This window comes from Aplidium turbinatum, chromosome 11 (assembly GCF_918807975.1).
Source record: "Aplidium turbinatum chromosome 11, kaAplTurb1.1, whole genome shotgun sequence".
In the NCBI taxonomy this organism is placed as follows: Eukaryota; Metazoa; Chordata; class Ascidiacea; order Aplousobranchia; family Polyclinidae; genus Aplidium; species Aplidium turbinatum.
Window position 1 is genome coordinate 24,858,660 of NC_137482.1, and position 26,444 is coordinate 24,885,103.

The 26,444-nt window shown below is 40.0% G+C and overlaps 1 protein-coding gene across 1 annotated transcript; it reads right to left on the reverse strand.

Annotated features, from left to right (window-relative positions):
- Nucleotides 1–1,366: 1,366 nt before the first annotated feature.
- Nucleotides 1,367–23,952, reverse strand: LOC145779821 (E3 ubiquitin-protein ligase Midline-1-like). Its single transcript, XM_082591471.1, has 15 exons — nt 23,723–23,952; nt 19,974–20,988; nt 19,504–19,813; nt 16,823–16,942; nt 11,954–12,049; nt 8,294–8,401; nt 7,908–8,036; nt 6,841–6,863; nt 6,533–6,654; nt 5,038–5,216; nt 4,048–4,180; nt 3,480–3,655; nt 3,300–3,403; nt 3,030–3,109; nt 1,367–2,206 (listed from the first exon to the last, which is right to left on the reverse strand). The coding sequence occupies exons 1-15, from the start codon at nt 23,736–23,738 to the stop codon at nt 2,016–2,018; spliced, it is 2,802 nt and encodes a 933-aa protein (XP_082447597.1). The 5' UTR covers nt 23,739–23,952; the 3' UTR covers nt 1,367–2,015.
- Nucleotides 23,953–26,444: the final 2,492 nt, after the last annotated feature.

The following is a 26,444-nucleotide window of genomic DNA, read 5'->3' on the forward strand; positions in this document are numbered from 1 at the left end:
TGTTTTTTTGTCATTAATTTCAATTCCATATTTTGCACTGATGTCTGAAGTTTTGTTAATTAGTGTTTGTAAACCGTTCGGGGATGTCGCTATGAGCACAGTGTCATCAGCATAGCGAATATTGTTTAATGAGATGCCGTTCACAAATTAATCATCTGACCAATAACCTTTCTTCATTAACTTTTGCATTCACCACATGCTTAGCAGAGGTGAATGAAGCCACTTTTTTTTTACTTCGGCTCCGCTCCAGCTCCGAAAGTATTGACTCTGGCTCCTGCTACAACTCTTAAATTCATTTTGAAGTAAAATAAGCGTGAAACTACCTTTTTCAAATAGTTTTTAAAAAACACAAAAAGCCCAAAAACACCCGGGCTTTAAAAAAAAAATCTGGCGGGTTAGGCAATCTCAACCTTGCTTTTGCTACGCTATGCCCTCCCCCCCGGACAGGAGAATAACCAACTTTTATGATTTAATTTAGCTTTTAACATAACACTTTTAACGTAAAGCATTAAATCACCACCTTGGGCCCCTAATTTGCGCACAATGCACTTAGTTACATTTCCGGGCCCTCTTGCTACATTACGGGCCCCCCAGGACTAAAGAATAACAACTTTTATGCTTGAATTTAGTCGTTTAGGATGGTTTTAACCAAACATTTTTGCGCGTAAACTATACAATCACAATTCCGGGCCCCCTAACAATCACAGGCCTGGGTCCTCAAGGGTACGCCGTACCCCCTCTCATAGGCCCTGACGAACGCAAGCGTAAAGAGCCTTGTTTCCAATTTAATTTCGATTTTTGGTTTTAATATTGTTCATTGCCGAAAACGTACATTCGCAAATGTATGTAGCCTACTTCCAAACATCGAGTGGCCTACAGGTTCAGAACAACATCTTTTAAAAGGGGAAAACTTCCCCTTTGACCAAAAGCTTGTAGGATTTTCCTTTTTTTTTGACAGCAAAAACGGATCGTTCTGAAGTTCACATAATTAGAGTTGAAGCTCTGGGGGTGGGGGCTGTGTACTAACTCTCACGCCCATGGGGAAATTTTTTGAACAAAGTGGTATTGTTATGCATCACAAAGGATCATTCACAAAGTTTTTTTGTCAATTACAATAACAAAGGAACAAAAATTGAACATTGCTATTTTAAATCAAAACTGACTATCAGTTCGAGGGCCAAACAAACGGAGCTCGCGAGCCAAGTTTGACCCGCGGGCCTGTAGTTGGACCACGCTGATCTAGATTGCAAATTAAGTCAATTGGTCCACGAATAATAATTATCCTTTGACTCCACCAAAGGTTTAAAGTTGCTGCATCTTTGTCGCTTCTTGGATTTGTCTGATGATGACGCAAGGAGAATCAAGACAATATTTTTGAAATGTATTCTATTGACGTGACATAATAATAGCAGATATGTAAGCGACACCGAAGCTGGAGGAGGCCTGCTCCTCGCGAGACGATAAAGTCACAGCATCAAAAGGCGAGAGAGATCGATCGTAACGAGAAAGAACGCTACAATATGGCGAAGTTCATGGTTAAACTTGTAGACGCACAATCCAAACCTTGGTGTGGCTGAGCGAAATCACAGAGGAACGTGAAAATGCGATACAAGCCAAAATTGAACGTTGAACTGCTACGTCACAAAATAAGGCGAGTAGGTCTATACAGTAAGGGCCTATGTGATCCATCAAAGCAATGAAAAGAACAAATCGTGGCGAGGCCAGCTCGCAATGCTAAGTGCACGACAAAATAAATTAGAAACCACAGGTCGAACCAGGCCGTCAATTATGATTCTTATGAATCCCGCCAAACATTTCTCTTCACGACTGATTAGAAAGGATAGTTTGACGCTGAGCGCCACGGTAGCCGTTGCAAATAATTTCATAGAATTATAATTTTAGCGATTTTTTAATCTCTGCAGTCGATTCCGGCAAAAGGTTTGACCTTGCACTAGGATGCCGCGTTTGTGTGCACGACTAGTCAGGGTTGCCAAAGATGCTGATCTGTGAAATTGTCAGGCCGAGTCAAAGAATCGTAAGTGGTCGGGAAGGGTAATCCCCGTGTTGATGGTCAACGATTTGTTTCCGATGGCGAAGGCTGGCCGCAGAGGTCGCTGGTAGGATGTGGACTTGAATGTGTGGATGTGGCGGCCGCTCGCTCCATCAAAGTATGACAAGGACGCTCCATCGTAATCCAAGAGAACACCTGAACATAAATGAGTCCTAAAGTGTTCGAAACAAAAACCTCTCTGGAAGATTGTAAAGAATTATCATGTAACAGCGGTTCTCAACCGGTGAGCCATGGCTCACTAGTGAGCTCTGGAAAAAGTTTGAGGTGGGCCACAGACCTGCTTAAAAATTTGCCAGAGTTAGTAAAAATTTTAGTTTTATTTGTGTTACTATAGTTAATTTTACACTTGTGTGTTTTGTTTAGGTACCAGCAATGAATGGTGCTGCTGTAATTTGCTGCCAAATGGTAATTTTCATTCTAATTATTGAAATAATAACCTTGGAGGCGTGACGTAATCTATGTCGTCTGTTGCATAATATGCAGACATTGATTATCAGCAAGTGCAACAGTGTGGTTTTCATAGGAAGCCACTTGGCTCCATAAGGAGAAATTTTTAACTTGAAGGAATATTCCTGTTGGAAGGAATTGGGAAGGAATGTAGATGAAATGTAAATTTATCTAAATAATCTAAGTTGGTCAATAATGTTCAGGAGCACGCATCTCATTGATGCACGGTTTAATAAATAACCTGTTTTGAAATATATTCTGCTGTTTTTTGTTTTTAAACCTCTTCTGCAGTTTCCTTCTTGCATAAATAGTTAATGGGCCACAAGAATTTTTATGCAATGAATATGGGCCACGAAAGAAAAAAGGTTGAGAACCACTGTAAGCTTACTTTAAGCAAAACCATTTCTAATTAATACAAACGTGTCAAGAAATCGCTTCTGTTGCTTCAATCAAAGTCACTCATGTTACGCCACAATAAGTATCATTTTTGGCGCAGATGCAGATAGCTCACCTATTTTCTTGGGAAGAGGCAATGACATGTTGATCGGGAGGTCCTTCCCCGCGTGCCGAGCACTCCATTCATCGCCGAATCTACATTGGAATTAAAGTCTATTACTTGGGAAGTTTAAGAATTTTGGTTTTCCAAAATACTTGCACTCGTTGATGTTGAAAGCTTCTCATCAAGTCTGCTGATAATTGCCGCATGATCCGATCAAGGTAACGACAAGGTTGCAAGTTCCACGTTAGCTTCAACACAAGATCTGTTTAAGAGAGTCCTCACCTACACAAGCACCAAGAATTGCTGTTTTTTCCTATCCAATCATAACGTGACACGTCAGAGTATGCCACTCCGATGGTGAATGACGAACTCTGACAGACGACAACCTGGAATGAAGCGATCGTCAATAAAACAATTGTGCAGCTCGACAACTGGTTCGGGATTGTCTATCGCAACACGAACCTCCCAATAATGCTTCCCGCACTCGATATCAACGCTCCCGGAGACACAGCAGAGCGACGATGAAGATCCCACATCCTTGGACTTTCTCCCTGGGTCCTCTCTAGCTGCGGTGTAGCCGTGGTTGGCGAGTCGGAGTTTCTTATGCATTGAATGAGAATCGAAAGTGAAAGGAATTCCTAACAAGGAAGGTTGTTAGTTCGACCATGATCGAGTGATAGAGCCACTTCAAATATTCCGATCAAAAACGAAGGTTAGGATATCATCCTATATTAAGAAATGAAACGGATGCGACAAATCCCAAGAGCGCATACGATATTTGAGCATCTTCTGTAAAAACTACAGACAACATAAGGGAAACAAGAAAACAAATAATACGTAGTCGTTTAACGTCAAAAGAAACAACTGCCAACCGCATCGTCTCATGCATTTCAATTTCTTTTTGCTGTTGACGATATTCCGTAAGAAATACAATTTCTTGTAAAAAATGCAAAGAGAAACTAACCACACAAACCCATCATTGATACAACCTACAAAGAGCTCATCGTTGCGCGAGTATGATGAGACTTACCCAGTGTCTTGATGGCGCAACATTCACTTCTGTTCGAGCCCGCCTCATTCGTCGCCTTGACCGCAAAGACATATCGCGTCCCACTCTGCAGACCATGTACTGTGTAGTGACAATCTCTCACCTTGGGAACAATCTGAAAAGATTTCGTATTTAAAAGCCGTTAAAATTATTTACTTTTTATATAAATGAAGATAGGTCTAAATATTCACGAGATTGGTGAAGAATAGCAACTGGTCTTATCGAAGAACTGTTATGAGAATTTCTGTGAGCGTTTGCGTTTGTTAATACATATGTAGTTTCGCCAAATAGGCTTCAAACGTAACCTCTTTCTTGTCCTGGGATACACAACTAAGCGAATACGGTTAAAGCAGTTCCGCAAATAATTGCTCTAGCGCAGTGGTTCCCAACCTGGGGTCCGCGGACCCCTTGGGGGTCCATGAGGAAGCATTTGGGGGTCCGTGATTACCTTGATGAATTTTGGGAGAAAAAAAAACGAAAAGCGATCTTTTTACTGTCATTTCTCTCTTTAAATGCAAATGTGTTAAGCTCAAGCTCGCGAGAATAAACTACAACAACAGCTCTTTCATTAAATTTGCTTGCGTTGAAAAAGTTTCGGCATGACACTTTGGGTAATATAGAGACTGTGCTTTGGGTCACCTATTCAAATACTGCTGACATTTCTTGAACAATTCATTCATTTTCTTATTTGAGCAACTGTTGAACCTGATATTTGCCGCAGGAGTCATAGCGGCAATGCAATATGACACAGTACAGTGGTTGAGTAGCATAATTATTACAATGGTCAGTAGTATGTTAATTGAGTTTCAAGCAAAATTTAGGTAGGAGTCCGCAGTCCGTGACAACAAAAAGGTTGGGAACCACTGCAGTCTAGTGGATTAGCGTTCTCAATCATCGTATATTAATAACATAAATTTATAAGCCGCAACGACGCTCAATATCACCATCATTGCAATCACATCGCGTAATTACCATCCAATTTTCTTCCTTCATTTCCGATGGCGTCAGCGTAGATGACGTACTAAGGTTGTCGACGGTGTATTGCAACTCGTATGATTTAATGTGGTCATGGTCGGGTGAGCGCCACTGAACCGTTACCTTGTCATGTGACTGAGTGCACAATTCTTCGCATATTTTTGGAGCTGTTGGAACTGCAAAATATTTTGTTATAAGAGAAAACTGTCACTCAAAATGTTGCATTAGCTGTGAGACTATCTTCTGATTGATCATTGCGTAGTTTTGTATACCAGGCAAAACAATCCTTGCACACAGGTGCCTGTGATGATATGACTTGCTAGAACGAGCGGTTAAATCACTTCACCGACAACATTTCAAAGAAACGTTTGTTGTGTTGGTTTTGAATCTTTATCCTCGGACTGCCAAAGCCTTGATTGGTTATTCCTGGTAGTTTCGCGTACTTGTAGAGGCTCTTGACGCAGGGCCGGTTTAGTTTCAAATTGTTCAAGTTTAGACGTTTAAGTTTCACAATAAGAAAAAATAGGATCCTTAAAAAAGCAACAGATTCATTTTCGGCGCAGTAAACTTTTTCAAAAGTCGTTATGACATTCTGATTATGTTCAGGACAACTGTAGTGTACATCAATAACAGAGTGGGGACAAATAAGGGCAACGGTCAGAGGGGGTAGCAGTGCTTGACAGCTTGTTTGTGGTATCACAAAATTGATTCGAGTTGTGGTCGCTGCCGACACTTGCTAGGACCAGTCACGCTTGAATGCGCGTCGAAGAACGGTTTAGCCGGCAGCCATTTTATGGTCAGACCGCAGGTTTGAGAATCGGTTATCAATGAGATTAAATCAAGTTTTCTGCAAAAACACATCAACATGCCTTGTCTTGCTTACTCATCATACATCAGGTTTTTCAATGTGAGATCACAATTCCAACATTGTTTTACGTCAACTAATTGTCAATTTTAATGTTTGGTTTTTCTCTTCCATTCTCTATCGAGAAACACGATCCATATTTGAGGCAAAACGTCAAAACCAAGATCAGTGCATGCGTGCTTGTGTGTTCTCTGCATCAGTGCATGCGTGCTTGTGTGTGCTTTGCTCAAGTGATAACAACTTGTTTAATTGTTTTGCTGACAAGGCGCCAACACTTTAGGGCAGCCACATTAACACACCTTGGGTTGCCAGCGCTAAGAAACAATGACAGTTCTTGGGCCCCTGATTGTTGTGCCATATGGGAATTTTAGTCCAGCCATTGATTGATTGATACCTGGCCCAGCATTGGTTGCAATGATCAATATGAGTTGTCAGCAACATTGGCAAGAATGTTATGGACGCAATGGCGAACGCTTCTGAAAATACCTTTATGCGCTTATTTTGATGCATCTTCAGTGATAGATAACGGATTCGTTGTTAATTGAAAGCGGTTTGGATACACAGCGTGTCATACCAGGAGTGAAGAACATGGCTTTATATTCTTGAGTTGTCACTAAATTCCCTCACCTTCGATGATGTCCAATCCTTCAAGAATGGCCTTTTCTTTGGAAAATTGGAAGCAACATCCTGGAGGAATGAATTGATCTTCTTTAAGAACATCACTGGAGGATGAAAGGACCTCGTTCAATCTGCGGGAAGATATCAAATTTAGTTTGGCCAAAAACCTTGGTTGTTCACATTCGATGCGAAGTCGCTGCTCTCAACTGAAGGTTTACTCCGCTGTCTACAACAGTCAACTAAAAAGTTGAAGCAATTGCAAGTCAAAGCATAATTCTAGTCATTCGTGTATTCGATTAAAAAACGATTCAACGTACCTGCACGAAGCTGGTCTGCACCTCTGCAAAACAAACATGATTGGCATTAAACACTTGTAATTAAAAGATGGTTCAGTTATTTAACAAAATGAAATTCCGCTCAAGGTAAAGACATAAGACTATGCTAAGAATTTAGGATATGCAGTGGAGAAAAGCACAAATTAGTGAAAAGTTACTGCAGAGACGATGCGAGGTAATCAGCATAAAATCATTGAGATTCCATGACCCCGATCCAGACACGATAAGCTGGACATGGCTGGAACAGGTGGCCACGCCAACAGGCTGGTCTGAGATCATTCTCATCTTATTTCGCTTCCATTGCGATTGACAAAACATTCAATTGTTTGCTGTCAACTTAACATCCAAAGATGGATGGTGGCGATTTAGCGACGGAACCTTTGGCAATGGCTGACCGCAGGAATGTAATCGGACCCATGGTTGCAGCTTGACTGAAAAGCTTGTCACACTTGGTTGAATACGCCAGCATAAACAGACAGAAGATTCCAGCAAAGATCAGCATCAGTCATCGCGAACCTCGCCATTGTTACTATCTCAATGACAATTTCCATCCTCGGCAAATGTCAGAAAAGAAGTTGCTTGTAATTAATTTTCAAAATAGAGCAACAATGAAACTATTGTTCGAAACAGGAAACTGTAAGGAATCGTTCCAGGCGGCAGACGACAACAACGCGGCTGATCGCGCGATGAAGTTAACAAGATCAACATCAATGGTATCTCATCACAGTGACATCAAGTGGCGATGAAAAGCTGGGGTCAATTGCAAAGGTTCTTCTTACAATGTGAGTTTCTCCCAATTCACTTTTGTGCTAATGTGACGTCACATTACGTTAACTCTACGACCAAATTAAAATATGCATATCATTGTTTTTTTATTTTTGACCAAAAATATTTACTGCTTGTGCAAGACAAAAAAGTCTACTTTAAGGCCCAGAATTTTCTTGAAGATAGTTAGTTGCGACGGCAAAGCTATGTTGCTTAACATGGCGATGTCGCGAAGAGTATTTATGACTGTTCTCTACAACAAAGATAAAAAGGGAAATTCTCACTTTGAGTAGTGAGTCAAAGTCAGTAGAGTGTAGCAGAGCTTTTTGTGCGGCGTCCAAAGCTGGAGAACAGGTCTCCATTCGCTGTTGTGCATCACTGGCTTTCTGTGACAACTGACGGATCCTTAGCGTCTGAAAATATAAACACATTGAAAGGCCACCCTTGTACCTTGGTCAACTAGCAGTGTTAAGGAGACTTTTCAAGTGAATCAAACTTAAATTCTGTAAAAATGTTAGATTGCAAAAAACGACTCTAAGTGGACTAAAAAACTTTTGTTTATTACTTATTTTCAATTAATATAAGATAAACATAACACAAATATACCAAGCGTATTTCGTTACGTTGACAATGACTACGATACAAAACGGCTTCACAGAAACCCACATACCTTGCTTTCTATGATTTTGTTGGAAATCGCGGCCTTCCTTCCCTGGATGATGCGGATTAGAGCATCGCACTCAGCCTGAAGTTTCGCCTCCTGGTTCTCGGCATGCACCTGCAAATGATCGCTGTTAGTCGCGCGAGGAAGGTTACCAGCATCTATGATCAACTATGCATCGAATGTTCGTCACATCCGGTATGTTTTCTTCTTGTTTGGGACAAACTTCCATGGCATGTCAGTTGAGGTTAGTTGCTTGAGATTATTAAGAGGTCGCGAGATTTCTCAACAAGTCCATAAAGAAATTGCGTAATCGATTTAGTATTCGATGAAAACAAGTTTCATCGAGCGTCGAGTAAACAGGGGACAGCCTGTTGTCCCGCGCGTCCTCGCTCTGCCCTCAATGACGTCATGTGCAACAGGACGGCCTCAGAGTTCAAGGAGTGAGAAAGAATGAAGCATCATTTTGCATCTAAATTTAACGTTAGTTGACGTTTATTAAACGCAAAAGCAACCTTTCCCTCATGGCGTTGCTGTGACAACTTGTCACGTTTTTCGCGCAGTTGTTGCGACAACAAGTGGTCAAATATTTCCAAGGATTTGTTCACTTTGTGTTTGTTGCCACAATTAAGTGCATACCTTTTCATTAGTTAAGTTTGCTAATGGCTTCAAACTACTGAAAAGTCATGAGATACAGAAAGCAGAAAATCTTTTCCAGCGTTGCAGGTTCAAGTTTAGTTTAAACTAAAAACATTGAGGGCAATTTCCTCCATGTGTTTCTTGAACCCCCTCAGGTATGCGGGGATTAAAGAATTCATCAACAAGGCAGTGAAGTTATTTTTAGCGCAGCTTTAGTTTGTTCTTGAAGCTTTTCAAACACAAACCGAAGGTCATTCAGAGGAGGACACACGAAAAATCTTTCCAACGACCTTTTTGCTAAATACCAAGAAATATTCTTCATGATCCTAATAACCAGCAACACTATCAGTGTTTTGTATTGTGACCACACTTCATTCTTTGCACCATTCTGGTCCCAAAAATAGCACAAACTTAACGCAAAAGGATAAAAATAGCACAAGGGATCCATTGTTGGAAGATCTGTCAAACCATGAAATAATTAATCCCGTCAATGATGAGGCTGCATCATCTGTGCGAAGTGAATATGTAATGGCAGTTTTGATAAATCTTTACCGCATTAGTGTGACAAGCATAGTGCAGAGAGGGGAGAGATGCCGATCAGTGCGGTTGGAGAATCGTCCTCTGTTTATCACAAGGCTTAGTGCTTGGGACGCATGCGTCGGTATTCTTTACAAATTGAATGTCGCCCGACGTTTCAGGGTATGTAAGGATCACATGACGCAATAATCCCCTGACGCCAAGCACAATGGCACTGGCCCTACTTACAACACCAGCAGCCTGACCAAAGTATAATTACATTGATAACGTCACAATAGAGCTTCTTTGGTAGCACTGTTATTAGCAGTCTGTTATGTATAAAAAAAGGCAAATCATGTGTAATAATAATTTGTATAAGATTGTGAAGCGACTGCTCCATTCATTTTTAATTTTTCAAATTTAGCTTTTTCGAGTTTATCTACTAACGTCATGAAGCGATTTGGTCTACACAGTAAAATAATAATAACGATCTTAAAGCTCGTGATCGAAGCAAAGAATGCAAAGCAGCAAGCGTCGACGCAATACGCACAAATACTGCTTCGGCACAGATGCGCCATCGCTAGCATTCAACCAAATAAGGCGAAAGATTTTCCAATCAGTAGATAAACAATATACAAGTTTGCGGCCACCACGTGGTAGAGAGTAGTGCTTGAAGTAGCAACAAGGACACAACTCAACATCATTTGTGAAACTCTTTTACCTTTAGAGCTTTGCTAGAAAGTTTATTTTGCTGTATCACATATATTGCATGTAAAACTAATTGACTTCAATAGATCAACATATTTTTATTTAATTTTTTTATCTACGCGAAAAGACTTTCCGGGCATAGCTTAAATAAATAGGCAAAAAACTTTCAAGAGTTTCCTAATGAGAATGCAGCGTTATGTTGAAAACAAAGTGGCGAAAGGACAGACTAGTATTCAGGTCAGCTGCTTCCCTTATTGTGGTATGCCATTAAGTGTCTTTGCCGAGACACAGCCGCGTGCTCTGAAGCGGTGTCGAACCCACGTCCTTTCGAACGTCGCGCAGACGTATATTGTGTCTGACTTGTCCGTATATTTTTTACATTTGGAAAAAAACGCTTCCAAACATAACGCTGAACAATATTAGGTGGTCTGGAAGCAAAGAACTGAATGTGGCCCCAAGAAGGTCCAGACGCGTCACTCCAGAGCTATGATCATTGTTTAATGTTATCGCAAAATATATTCAACAAGTCACGCAGTTGTTTGTTTTCATACATCGAGTGATGGTGAGAACTGGTTTCGTGCCACATATAAACAACATACCATTGATGATTCTTGGTGTTATTAATATAAATTAATGTTTGTTATTTATGAATACAAATAGCCCTCCTCAGTTAAAGAAATAAACAAAGCAGCTGTTGTTGCTTAGAAACGCGCAGACCAAGACGAGATGGCCTGGCAAGGGTGGTTGTTTACAGAAAGCAATTTTAAAACGCAAACTAATGAAATCACGCTTCTAAAGCTGTTGTGCCAACTTAGGTGTGTGTGGTTGCTGGCTGTGGATCATACCATCCACGTTTATTGTTTTTGTTACAAAGGTTTTGTTTCAACAATAAGTAAACAAAAACTTTCGAGGAACTGTTGCTTTGTTTTAATAAGTAATGCTCGGCAGGAACGGGATGTGGTATCGACCCTGTTGTTGGATTGTCCAAGTGATCCAAACAACTACATCGATGGGCGGCATCGCTCCAGTAAACAACCTCCCTCACTTTCCAGCAAAGTTGACACCAGCAACATGAACTTAGATTCAGTTTTCTGGCGTTTGTTCAGCAACAACAAGCTTCCACAACATGGTGAAAGTGATAACCAGTTTTGTTTTATACGTTTCGTCGGTCAGCTCGAGCGACTTCATCAAGAGGCCACATAAATAAATCGAACAGAAAAATGATGATGATGTACATTAGTGTTGGATTTGTACTTACAAGAATTGTGTGCAAGTCCACACCTCAAGCCAAAGTTTTGAAAACACCCGAGTATAGTACCAATTAATTGTTACGTAATTGTAAAAGATATTTTATGACCTCTTACAATTATTTTGTCAAACAGTTTTGTTTATGAAAGAGGCATATCTGTTGTTAGAATTCAATTTATTTCCATTCTTGGAGCAAAACAAGTAGTAAATAAAACAGCAAGCGGATGAACCTGCTGCCTTGAAAGAAAGGTTGCAATAAGCGGCTGATGGAACAATCTTATAAACCAGCATTGGCAACTTGCACGGCTAGCAAACCACTTTAGTCAACCGCGTTTTAATAAATCTGAGTCTCATAGAGTTAATAAGTCTTGATGCAAATATCACATTCCTCCAGCAGTTGTAAGTGAAATAACGCGATAGTTTGCATCGCGACTCTCACTGCTCCCTACTGATGTAACGAAATAGACTGGTTGGAATGATAAGTCCAAGCCAGTCACGACAAGCACACCGTGTGGTGCGGCTGGCAGTGCACTGTTAGAACCTACAAACGTCACTCACTTCAGTTTGCTGGCAAGATCTCATCAGCCGATCGATGGCACGCTCTTGATCTTTCTTCACTTTCTGAACTTCGAGCATCTTTGCTTCCAGTTCGGTCTGTAAACAAACAGAACATTGAGGTAACGTTGCTGATCTATAAAACAACGCACAAGAATACGGTAATTTCACGTCATAGCGCCGTTTGTGACGCCCGTTACTCGCCGTGGCAACGATCTTCCAGTGGAAGAAACTTTGCACAAGTTCGATGACGCCCTCCAGTAAAAAAGGGCCGAGTTTATTTTCGTTGTCTCGTTTTTGTTTTTGACCCTTGGTTGATCACTTTTGCAAATATACGTCGTAATAACGTCGCCGGGTTTGAACGTATTTCGACACTTCACTTGCCAAGCCTCGGGCGGTGGAAAGTCATTGACACAAAACTGGTCAAACCGTCGTTTCAGCACAAAAGACAATTGAAATAATTGCAGGATGCCGAAACGAAAGTGGAAGGGGCGCCACAAGTCTGTCGAAGGATATTCGTAGCTAATAAAATACATGGAAGCGGATCGATTGCGGTTTACGGATAAAAGATTGGGCCAAACAAATATGGCGTCAGCCGCCGTCGCTTGGGACAAATGATCAGAACGAACCAGGTTATGATGTGACAACTGCAGGTGCGAGACCACATCACCGCATTCAAAAGTCGGGCATCTGCCTGAATTGTTATTTTGAAAGGTGGCCAGACGCAATGTGTTTGTGGGTAACTTGCCTAGTTTGGTATCACACCATTCAGTTCACAATATTTATTGTTTAAACTTTATTTATACATTGCAGCATTATTTTCGTTTGTGTGATAATTTGCTATTCATGCACTCCCAGCCACAGGGTTGCCAGGTTGCTGAAAGAGTTTTTAGCCACAAGACACAAAAAAATAGCCAAAATTAGCCAGTCCCTATATCGACCCTTATAAAAATTAAGTCATATGAAGCAATTAAAACACACTTCAATAAAAACAACTGACATAATTAAAAATTTATACAAACAATGTCACATTCTTGCTCAGCAAGTTCCCCGTTAGCTCAGTGGCTACGCGCCCGGCTCAAAATCAAGCCGTGCTGGTTTGACTCTCGGGGTGTGCGCTTGAGCAACGCATTTCAGGACTGCTCTCCATTCAGCGGCACCTAGTGAATGGAACAATTCCTCGGAAATAACACTTTAACAGTTAGAAAACTTCACTCTGCCAAACTCGGTAACCGGCCCTGCGTAAAGAGCCTCTACAAGTAGCCTATGCGAAGTTACCAGGAATAACCAATCAAGGCTTAATCAGTCCGAGGATAAAGATTCAAAACCAACCAACCATAAATGGTTCTGGTATCTCCCTGTATTTGGTTCTTTGATTGTTGATACATATCGTTTGTGAACAGTTTCAGCATTCTGGCTGTTACTTTAAAATCTTTGCAGCAGTTCTGATTTAAAGTTAACCAGGACTTAATTCTTAATATTGAATCCAGTGTAGAGAGATTTAACTTATTTCTGTTTTTGCTATTGACATTGGTGACAAAAGAAAACACCCATTCCATAAATGCAGTGCTTGCAGGAATTGAAAATGCATTGAGAATGGCCTGAGAAATTGCACTAAATGTCTGGTGCACCAGAAATTAGCCACAATGGCTAGTTTTAGCCACATCTGGCAACCTTGCCCAGCCAAGTGATGTCAAATCCTACACAAATCTCGACTTTCCACTGTTGTCTTAAAGGCCATCGACTGACAAGCACATTTTGTACGTTGATTCAACGTCTGCAGATGCATCAGTGCAATCTGGTTCTACAAGAAGCGATCAGTCTGCCGCCTGCAAGGTCAACTTGGCGGTTTTGCTTCGATGAGAGAAAGAGAAGTCTGCCATCAACAAACAAGCGAAGAAGAATGCGGATTGTCTGGCAATTGCTAGAAAATAATCCTTTATTTTGCAACTTATTAAACTTTTAAAGACGTTGAGAGATTGCAAAATTGGAGATAAACCTTTGTCAGATATTTGAGACAAACTAGCTTTTGAATTTAGTCAAGCGTCTCGAAGCAGAACGACTGCTTCACTAAACAACAGCGATACTTTTCAATGCAGCTCACCAGGGCTGCCACTCCTAGTGGTTTTCCACTAGATCAGTGGTTCCCAACCTTTTTTTGGCTGTTACCCTAATCTCCACCCTGAAGTGAGCCAATTACCCCCACGATCAATTTTCAAAAACAAAAGTGTTTATTGCTATCAGGGATTCGCTATGTGTTTCAAAGGGCTAACTATGACAATCAAAATGCAATACAACACTGAATACAAGATAAAAATGTGTGGTAAACATTCAATGGGAAGGATGGGCCTGGTCTTCAGCCGCCAGCTTTGTGATCCTGGGCTTTGTGGTACTGAGGGCGATTCTTGCGTCGCTTTCGACATCCAGGCGATTGCGCTTTTTTGTCTTCATTCCCAAGACAGTTGAAAATCTTTGTTTATAACCATACGTTGTTGAAAAAGATGTCAGAATATTTAATGCCTGTGTCGCTAATGCTGGTGTGTCCTGGAGTCTGCTAAACCAGAAGGGTTCCAACCTTTCCCCCTTGAAATCAAGTTTCAACTCTTCGGAGAGTGTTGAAGGTTCATTCGGAGAGTGATAAATTCTTCTTTAGTCGGAAAGTCGTCATCATCCACCTGGCTGTCATTACATGTGAAGGGCTCAGTGCACCATTGGAGACTAGCCGTGTCCAAATTCGGAAAGTAGTTGTCTATCTTCTTGGCTAGCTGGCCTAAGTGGTCAGCTATTTCCTCCTTCAACGCTGCTGCCAAATCAAGTCCATTGCCTTCGAGGTAGGCTACATGTCAAGCGTGTAAAACTGTGCCTCTTCCAACTCGCTTGTTCCACAATTTAACCTTTGAGATAAATGCTGCTACGGTTACTTTGGTGTCGAGCACAATTAGCTACATTCTTGCCTTGAATTAAAAGATTGCCTTTGTTCAATTCACTAAAGATATCAGCCAGATAGCACAGCTGGGAAATCCACTGTTGGTTAGAGAAGTATTCAGCCAAGTCGGACTTCTTTTTTATCCGAAAAACATGGGCAGCCTCACGAAGTTCGACCAGACGGGTTATCACTTTGCCATGAGACAGCCATCGTACTTGTGATACAATAATCGGTAAGGCGATCTGTGTGGTACAGTAATGCTTCGTATCTTTCTTCCATCTTCTTGCACAGATCCTTGAAAAGACGGCTGTTCAATTCCTTCGCTTTTATAAAGTTCACAACCTTCACTTGCTTCTAAATCGGGTCTCGTTACCCCCAAAAACAGGCAAATTACCCCCCGGGGGTAATTTACCCCCAGGTTGAGAACCACTGCACTAGATCTAGTGGTTTTTGAAATAATCTTGTGGTCTAGTGGTTTTCTTGGAGAATCTAGTGTTTTTTATAACCTTGAAATCAAGTAATATAATTTAAGTTATTTCCCGGCTACCATTGCTAAAAATAGTTGCTGAAATAGAAATTCCCTTTTTTAAACCACATGTGGAAACCTTGTTCACGTTTAGTGATCGTCGATGTCTCGAATGCTCAAGTTTTTTTCAGAAAATGGAGGTTGTGATACTGTTATGACATTTATACCGAGGCAGATAAGCTTTTGTAATTGTATTTTGTGAATCATTTATTTGTTGCTAGATTGTAAGTATTGTTTATAATAGCAGCTTGTCAAAATGTTGTGCAATTTACACAGCCAGTGTAGTGAAGTTTTTTTTAAATCATCACGCTTTGTAATAGTTTTTTCAAATGCTTGTTATTCTTTGCTCCGTATTAAGTTTGCTCACTGATTTTCTTTTTGTTGCAGCAAATGAAGTAGGATTGAAAATGTTGAAACTTTTAAATTGTTGGTGTAATAGTCTCTCTGTTTTTGTTTTATTTTTTGGGTTTTGTGGCCGTGCTAACTACTAATATATAGCCTACTACATGATTTTCCATTCAGGCACGTTTTAAACCTTTCAAGGTTTTGCCACCTTTTCCCGTTCATTAACGTGCTGGTAGGTTTATATCGATTTTTGTAGTTAGTATCTTTTTCGTCTCGGACGCGTTAATCACGAAAAATAAAATGATGATAATGATGATGAATAGTCTATGTTGGAATTATTTTTCGATGAAGTTGTTATTGGGTGAAATGAATTAGAAACAGCAGCGGAGTAGAAACAATGCTATGATGCGGATTTTTCATGTTGTTATTATAATGTGTACATTCAGCAAATAGTGGCTTTATGAAATCAATTATGGCACGCAGACATAAAAATCATCTATTTTTACGTTGATTAAACGTCTGATGATGTTAAATCGACATAACAATAGCTATTTGTTATCGAGATACCAATCTAGTGGTTTATTTTCCTGATCTAGTGGTTTTTTTGTCCAATCTAGTGGTTTTTTAATTTTGAGAGTGGCAGCCCTGCAGCTCATGCCTGCTCGCAGTCCACGGAACCTGAACCGTCTGTCGCTCCGACCATGCCGCTTTTGAAGAGTCGGTTGACAAGACACATGTGAGCTTAGTTCATTTTTACTAGTTCTATCACGTTCCAGTAATTATTATTTTTCATTATACTGAACATTTTTCACCATTACGTTTACACAACATCACCAATCACTGTGGAGAAAAATACATAAGAAAATAGTCGATAAGACAACTTCTGTGACAGATAATTTTTCGGTGTCTCTTTAATGCGAATAAAAGCAAGATTGTTATTTTTCTTCTGTTAGTGTTCATTCTATCATAGAGAACCGAACGTGGGCTACACCATATGTAAATATACTTGATTGATTAATTATCTACCCTGTTGAATTGCAATGAAACAACTGTTGCAACAAAAGGTCCAACTCACTTTTTCTTTGTGCACAGCATCGGCCACGGAGGAAACTGAATGCTTGCTGTGGACGGTGCTCGAACTACAAACCTTGCACAGACACGATTCGCACGACCAACAGAACAAAGATGCCGCCTCCTAAAACAAAACCAACAAATTGAATGAACAAAGCCTAAAGTCCAGCCGTGCGCGATAGTTTTCACCATTAGTTATTTTTGGGGGGTGCAGTTAGAGGGTAAGAGTAACTGCCGTTCTTGTTCTTAAAATGAGTAACAAAATGAAGCGATCTTTCCCAGATGAGTTGGCTACAAGCGAGAACAAAGACAATCGACATAAAGCAGTGGTTCTCAACCTTTTTGTCTAGGCGGATTCCTTTTGGTGCCTTCGAAGTGGACACTGACCCCTCAACAATTTTTATGTGAAATTTTGATACATCACTTCTCCTAATACAATCAATTGTTTCATAAGTTTCGAAGCGACACACTTAAAAAAAAATTGCTGAACTGGCGACGCACTTATGACGATTGATGACATCGACAAAGTTATGTTATGAGCTATAAGCTATGTTGGTACACAAGATAAAAAAATATACGCTGATTTAATGACTTTCCATAAATTTTATCAAACCTTAATAGAATTTTGCGACCGTTACAAAGAATTTCTCCTTTTGTAATATCTGCGGCCGCGTTTTGGGCTCATAATCTACTTGTCTTATTAGTTTTCTATATTAGCTACTTTTTAGTTGCTATTGGGTTGAAAGCATAAAAAGCATTTGGTAACCTTGCCATTAATAGTTTTGCGAAAACATAGCGCAATGCCCAGCACCAACTCTTGATGTGTAATCTCGCCAAACACATGTACTGTAGAAAAAGCAAAAAACATTAACCATAAACCTATTTTAATGGAAGGGTAGTTCGATTAAAGCAGCGAAAATTATACAGAAAATTCGATTTAAGATTCTAGACCAGCGAAAAAACGATCCAATTAAGCGGGTGGTCCGATTAAACATGGATTAAGCGAGGTTGACTGCATAAGTAAAACGTTTCGTGATTGGTTACCCTACATTATACAATCATAAAGCTCAGACCAAATTTCAAGAACAAAAATGAGTGAAAAATGTGATGCGGCCCGCCAAGACTTGCAAATAGAGAAATGCGGTCGATGGCTATAAAACTTTGGTCACCCATGCATTAAGAAATTATTGGCCAGTTATCGCAATCAGGTTTGCAACACTGTGCCACCTTTTACATGCGAGCACACGAATCATCAGCGTGAAACCGCAGCTGTGTAGGTGTTGTGTGAATAAAACCAAATAAAAACTACAATAAAATTGTAAATCAATGTTCAAACTACATTGACTTGTCTTGATGAAAGAAGCCGTGACGCAGTTCGCCATTTATTGACTTCCAAAATTACGTAAGTTTAAGCCACGATTGTAACCAAGCTGCGGTTAGTACTGTACATAATAACGAAGCAAATCCATGAGACATTTAGGCGACAGAAACAAAAGCGAGTCACTGAGCAATCAAAAATTTCTATAAATAAAATAATTTCCTCTAGCAAAACATCCAATAGTGGATGACGTCACCGCAAACGCTTCAAACCAGGGTTGTCGGTATTTTACCCGACCCAAAAAAACCCGGGTGGGTTTTTAAAAAAAAAAAACACTTAAAAATATCTAAAAAAAACCAGAGCATCATATTTGTTCAATTTTTATCAGAAAATTAAAAAAATGAACCAAAGTACCACAAGGTACTTAAAACAAACTTCAAATTAGGACTTAAGGATGTGATTGTGAAGGAAATTTCCAAGGATAAATTGAAAATACAGTGGATATTTCTGTACACAAAAATCAAGTAATGCCACTTTGTACTACACTAAAACTCATTTATGCAAGAAGGCCTCATAGTTAAACAGCCCTAGTGCATTACTTTATTGAGTTATGCCAGCATGTACTGTGAGTGAGAGGCACTTTATTGGTAAAAAGTAGTACTGTATTTGAGGTGAAATAAGCATGAAAAACATGCGGGTTGGGCTTTTTTAAAAAAACCCGGGTTTTTCTCAACCCTGCTTCAAACAGAAAGTTCCAGAACTTAGATGCACAATCAGTATCATGCGAAGGCATTGTTCAATGCTTCCAAGGTTTCAATCATATTCAAAGAAAATGAAGGGGTGTACCAGCAAACATCTATAGGATTGGCCCATGATACTAGAGAAGGATCCACAGAGGATACAAACTGATATCAATGAATCAACAAGTGAATAAAAAAATAACAGTTAACCTCTCAAGTACATGTAGCTCCACACAGAGTGAAATTTACATGCCTTTTGACTCTTTTTTATTTCTTTAAAATTAATGTCTAAAAAGAGATTATTGACCCAAAAAGAATGTCTAAAAAAACATTATGAAAAGTAATTACGGACAAAGGCCAGTGTTTCGATCTTCCGATCTCTTCAGCGTAGTAAAGTGAAGGTGGAAAATTGTCTTGAAGTGTTGGTTGAGGTGATGATTTGAAACTTGAGTGATTGTTGTGAGACAATGAGACTGGATTTAATATTTAATTTCGGACTCGAGCGAAACGTAATTTTACAGCCTATTGGAAGGTGTAATTTTTTTGAGAAAAAAAGCACAATACCAAAACTTAGCACAGTCTGTCTCACAGAGCTATGGACTTCAAGATCCTGCACCCATAACTCACTTGTGGATGGTTGCTACAAAATGCGAAAGGTTGGCATCGATTGGACGAACTGGGGTTTGACAAGGTCCCAGCACTTCCAGGAGTGGCGGGTATCAATTTGTGGTTGATGAAGGGTTTTTTCCGAGGGTGTGTCAGTCTTAGGCATCTCTCGCAGTAGTAAGCTTTACAGGTTGTGCAAGTCTTTGTGGCTGGCCGTGAAGGTTCATCCTCACAGAACTGGCAGGACACCTCTCCTTCAAGATCTTTACCGAGAAGATGCATATACTTTGGCCGAATTAGTTTACGACCTTCGTTGCTGTGATTGGACGAGCTGAAATGAGAGTTGTAGATAAGATTTCGTTTGTGATTTCTTTGGTGACAAAACCACATTGTGAGATCAACAGCCAATGAACACATTTATTCTCAAAGCTAGTTTAGAATCTAACACACGTGGAATAAACTAAATCTATCAAAAATCTGACGTCACCAACCTGGACTCATCTCCGCTGCTCATTTCGAAGTCGCTGCATGTTGCTATGCCTTGTGACGTTACAGATGCAGCGGCCGCTCGGCGGTACCCATCGACAATGTTTTGAAGAGTCATGTTATGACGCAACACTGACACTCCTTTTTCATCCAGCCTGACCGGCTCTCGGCACGTGGGGCAGTGGAAGTCAGATGACTGACCCAAGGTTTGGCTGGATTGAGACAACTGTTCAGCACAGTTTGCGCAAAGATTATGTGCACATGGCAGAAGAACCGGCTCGTGATATAAATCCAGACAAATCGGGCAAATCAGTTCGCTCTCGATCGAATCCATGCTTTGCGTTCGCTTGGCCGCTATCGCAACGTCTTCTTCGCTCTTTGTCATAATGTCGTCGCAATAGTGACTAAGACTACGGTTCTCTCGATCGCTTCTGAGAGAAACAGACTTCACCGTCAGCTCTGACCCATTTAGGTTCATACAAGAGTCCAAGCTACCATGTGGTGAATCGGAACTGCCACTCCCGATTAAATTGCTGGAGTAATATGTTAGTTTGCTGCCTCCAGTGCCCGAACTACAGCTGCTGGCTCGCCGACTGCTCATCGCGCTGCTTCCGCTTAATCCGATCCCGCTAGATGACGCACCTCCCTCCCTTCCACTGTCGTCTGCAGATGAACTTTGATAGCTTTGGCTACTGCCTCTACTTGAACTTCTGGGGAAAGGGCTTGAAGTGTTAAAGTTTTGTGAAATGGGTGACATAGGGCGCGAAAAACGATCAAGATTGGGGCAATGATTGACACGGTAGCATGACGTCACATTGCGATCTTCCGCGATGCAGCGAAGATTGTATTCTCCACGAGATGGGGAAGGATTCCTCAATGAAGATGGATTGTACGCCGAAATTTCTTGCTGCTGATGAATGTAGAGACGCTGCTTGTGCAGGGAATGCGTCTGTAGGGGATTCCCCACCAAACGTCTGTCTTCAGGAAGTTGCTGATTGGGATTGGCACGGCAAGGCAAAGCTAAAGAAAACACTTTGGTTAAGAGCCAGACTTAAAGGGCGGGGAAACCCAAATTAACTTTTTGCGAGTTTTTTGTTTCAGCGTGATGTCATTGTGTACAACATGCGTTTTAGCAAAAAAAAAAATCCAAATTTTGTTGCCCTCGTCTCGCTAAGGCCGCTTTTGTTTGATACCCGTTTGCGAGGTCTCGCGCGCATCAAGCTGTGATGCTGTTCGCTGTGACGTCACAAGGTACATATAGTTGTGGCCAAAAGTTTAAAACCAGACTTGATTTATGACCATTTTTGCATTACTTTAAAATACTGCATCATATATTGTTTCAGTTGCATCATCTTTATGCATCATCTTATATCTGATGCAGTATTTTGAAGTAATGCAAAAATGGTTATAAAACAAGTCTGGTCTTAAACTTTTGGCCACAACTATATGTACCTTGTGACGTCACAGCGAACAGCATCACAGCTTGATGCGCAACGAGACCTCGCAAACGGGTATCAAACAAAAGCGGCCTTAGCGAGACGAGGGCAACAAAATTTGGATTTTTTTTTTTGCTAAAACGCATGTTGTACACAATGACATCACGCTGAAACAAAAAACTCGCAAAGTTAATTTGGGTTTCCCCGCCCTTTAATAAAATTCCACTTAGCAAACTGTTTTTTCAATTGTTTGATGATTCATTATATATAGTGTAGCTAGTAGGCTAGCTACAGTTTGAATTCGATTTGAATAAGAACCTTCAGATAGTCTCAGTTAAGGTGAAACTGGCTGTAAAGGATTTAGGTGACTAGCAACTATATTTGATATAATTCGATCGGTTTGGCTTTTTTTGCTTGGCATTGAGCACTTTTGTCATGCTGATAATACCTTATTGTTTTATTTAATGATTCAAGTGAATGAAATCTCACCAATATTTACAACCCGTTTCGTAGTAGTTCGTATTCTGTATGAATAAAATCTTCTGATACCCAATTATGAGGTGAAACTGGCTGCAAGTGTTGCTATAAGACGATAGTAGTTTTCTTTACTCGTATTATTTTATTTAGCTCTGTAAATTGGCATTGAGCACCCTTTTCGTGGTGTTAACAATGCTTGTTGTATTATTTAAATGATTCATACAAAAGCACGAAACAAATGCTTTGGATCGAAACTGGATTTTTCGATCACAAGGTGCAGTAAGCGACCTTTTGTTTTGTCACAATGTTCACAAATTTCACATTGGTTCAATATTTGAATTGTTTCAACTGACCGTCGTACAACCTCAAACCGAAATCTGCTGACAAAATTGTATTGGGAACCATACTGGGTTGTCATGGCCAGCCTTGGCAAATACCAGGCTATATTTGACAACCGTTGTCAATATTTCTCTCTTCACAAGAAGCAGATTTTTGTGCAGACGTTTTGCTTTGTTGATATCAATTTGACGCAAATAGACATCGAGTTTTGTAGTTCCATCGCTTCACTTCCTGAAGCGACAGACTGATTGTTTATCGTTACGCAGATGGTGAAACCGTCTTGACGTCATACGTTTGCTGGACACGCTTCAAGGCTTTCACTGGCATCAGCAGTGCGGGCGAGATTGATTTGTTTGAAAGGAGGTGGTAGATCGAATCCCACCAAAACCACGTTGCGGCATCTTGGAAAGACAATGAGTTGACGGCTGAATTTTTGTCTTCCCTTTCGCTTAATCCAAAGCATCAATCACTAAAAATATCCTAACTCGGTTAGAACAGCCTTCACATTAGTTCAACATTGTGGAAACGCTTCTACTTTCGCCTAATGAAAAAATTTGATTTGAACGATTTGCGACATTTTTTTGATTTTTTTAAATTTTAAATTCGTATTCACAAATTTATGTCAGTTTGACTCAAAGTTACATTTTTATTGACGTCCCTCAAGTAAACATTGAGCAATGTGAGAAAAATGAAAAGTGTTGCGCCGTTTACCCTCTGCGAGCAGATTTTGTCAATCAACTTAATAGTGATACAGCTAAAAAAAAAGCAAAAGCAAAATCTTGTGAATGCAATAGCCACGATCCAACCAGCAGAAGAGAAGCTTTATTATTACAGAGAATTTGGATTGACTTCCTCATCCACGCAGTAGGCTGCCTAGCAGAAGAAACGTCAAAGTTGTTGCGATTACAATTCGAAATAGAGATCGAAGAATTCAAAACTACACTACACCAACTACAAAAACCTTTTATGTTTTAAAATAAACGTCTTGGGTCATTTTATTCTTGTTTGACGTAGCGAGGCAGACAGCTGACGTGTATGTGTCGACACACTTCCAATGAGCACAAGAACGAGACAGTTTTCCTTGATTTTCTCAACACCTTTCGAGGCTGGTCGCTGCCCCAGGCCTGTCTCGCTCATGGCTAAACGCGACGATCGACTGCGCTCTTTTACAGGTCGACCAGTGAATGGTTAATTGCAAAACACCCAGTTTAATGCTATGGACGACAGTCTAACTTAACGTTGACTTACTGTTATTTTTGCGAGTGATCCCTCCGCTGAAAGGTATTGAGTTATCCTGTTTCAACAACTGACAATGTTATCAAGTAGTGAGGGAAGGTTTACGTACATGAGAGGAAACCTGATTGGAGATTTCATAAGACCCCCTCCGTGACGCATGCAACTAATAAGAAAGTTCGTGACGTCACCAATGAATTACCTTTTTAAGGGCATGTGACGTCATTTATAACCAGATCGCTGTTAACAATAAACAGCGCGCAACTCACCGATGCTTCCATGCATGGTTTCTTGAAATGAAAGTTACTTCTTGGACAAGAACTTTCAATTTCCACTAATATCCAGCAGCACTGAGATGGAGTTTATCTTAAAGCTTCCGATACAACCTTTAGAAACACGATCTTGTTACAGTGACAAGACAACAGGAATGAAACAAGTCTCAACTGATTTCTAGTTTCACCTGCAACACTGACACTCTTGTCTGAACGTCTGACGTCTGAACGATCGCTGCGATGTCTGATGCGACCTCGCTCAACTCAACACGAAACTCGGAGAATGTGAGAAAGGTTGTCAGATGCAATCATGCGTAACGTTGTTTTTTTCTACGTTTTCTCTCTCGCATTTGTTGAAACTCAGGTCAAAAACTAAAAAAGCAAAGAGTCAGGAAATGTGAGTTGGAGAGAATCTTTTGTCTTTCCAAGAGCAAATATATAATAGATTTAGGGCCATTTTTATTTTGACCTAAAAAAATTTTTTTTGACTTTATATTTATCAAATTTTGACTTTATTTTGACCTAACGAAATTGCTTGTTTGTAGAAGCCACAGTTCTTCCTTGAATTGCTACCAGTTACCCAAGCATAATAATGTCGATTTCAGACCCAACTGTAATATTTTGTTGAAAAGTCAAGGTGTTTTATGGATTATAAAAAGTGCGTCGTGTTTTTTGGCGATAGGAAAATCTCTACAAATCTGTCTAACTTTTGCTAAAGACGATTTAGCTTGCTTAGGCATTTTTGTATTACGGAATGTCAGTGAGCTATTCCTAAAATCCAAACTGTTGATCTTCGAAAAGACCACGTTTGTGAAGAGGAAGTGTTTATAAGAATTATTTCAAAAAGTAACAATGAATAAACAATGGACAATTTGTGATAAAAGTTACTGCTGATCCGTGGGCATTGTGACATATTTCCTGCTTTTATGGTTTAATAGTGTCGCAGTTCCTGATTTACAATGTTTCCACGGGGATTTTGTCAAAAATTACTCTCAAGAAACACAAAAAGTTTGTCAAAAGCCATAATTTGACATATTTTGACTATTGTCAATTTTGACTTTATTCTGACTTAACTTATAAACTTTTTAGAAACAGACTTCTAGGTGCTGAAAACAACTTTATTCTTTGATTCGTGGATAGACGATGTCCTTAAAAAATTTTGGTTTTATTGACTTTTGCGCGCCCTAATAATAATCTAATACAGTACTTCCCAACCATTTTCAATTCGCGACCCACTCCTATTATCATTTTTTATGCTACCCACCATGAGATGATATGACCAAACAAAGAAAACACAAATTACTTGAGAAAAAGGAAACAAAAGGGCTCAGGAGAAACGAAAGGTCAGGAAAGGAAAACTAATTATTATTAATTGTTATTATTTAATAAATAATATTATTATTTAATAAACCAACGTCAAAGCTGAATAAACCACCGTCAAATCAACCATCGATAATTTTTTTAGTTTGCAACAACTAAGTTATAGATTTTGCATTGAAAAATGTGGCATAACACTTTACGTCGTATATAATGTTTAATGCTTTACGTAGACGACGTAGTTAGCTTACTCAACCCAATGAACCACTCGTATTGAAGGTACGTTCAGTAGCATACGCAGGACTTTCTTACTGGGGAAGGGAAGCGTTCGATATAATTTGACTCCTTTTTTATCAAGAGTAGCCTCATGCTACTTCCTCGGTTGGTGAAATATAAACTTTCAAGGTGCTTGCGTGTGTCACTGTACTTTTGGGTTGAATTATTAGCCAGGCCTATGTGAAAATGAAAAGCATGATGGTAGGCCTAAACCAGGGGTCACCAAACTTTTTTCTCTGAGGGCCGGATTGCTGCGAGATTAACAGCTGCGGGCCGGATGCAAATTGCGAAGATATACAACTATTTAGAATCTCCATTGACTTGAATTGAGCACAATAAATAACAAAGCCAGCGGTAGAATAGCAAAGTTGTGATGAAAATTGAAAGGTTGCTGGAAAAGTTATCCCCTGCTGTGACACACTACAGGGCATCGTGCTCTTGAAAAAACATTACATCTTTCCAAATTTGGCCTAGGCCCAAGGCTGTCTCCATTTGTGGTGGTCTAATGATAAAAACAGAACACCAACATGTAGGCTGCCGGGTGGAAAAATGTACAAATTCAACATACAACAACGAACTATAGGCTACTGTGGTGTATAAGAACGAACAATTTTAACAAAGAAGCCTTTGAAAGATGGTCAGAACCTCCCCTGAGTCTCTGAAAGATGGTCAGAACTTTCCCTCTGTGTACAAAAAATTACTTTAACTTTACCTTCATCTTTTCCTTTGCTCAGAGCTTTTTCTCTATCATTGTAATTGCTAATCCTTTTTTCTGTCTGGTCTGATGTCTTTTCAACGTTTCTTGACGGTGGCCCTAAAGATAGATAAATTTACGCTGTTGGAAAGTAGCCTACTGGTTTTAGGCATTCACTGTATTCAGTTTAGCAGTCATCTTGTTGCGTGTTTTAACTCTGATTCTTGCTGCTTTACTTTTATTCATTTTATCAGTATGTTTTTGTGTTGTGCCATCGTTGCTGAACAGGTTGTGTTAACCTGTTTTAGCCACCTTGATAAAGTCAGTCGTCCTGCCTGACGAAACGTCGGAAATACAAAAAGCTAGTTATCATCTATAACATCAGGAGGTAACCTAGTAAATAGTCACCAGAAGAACGCAAGTTACTTTAAT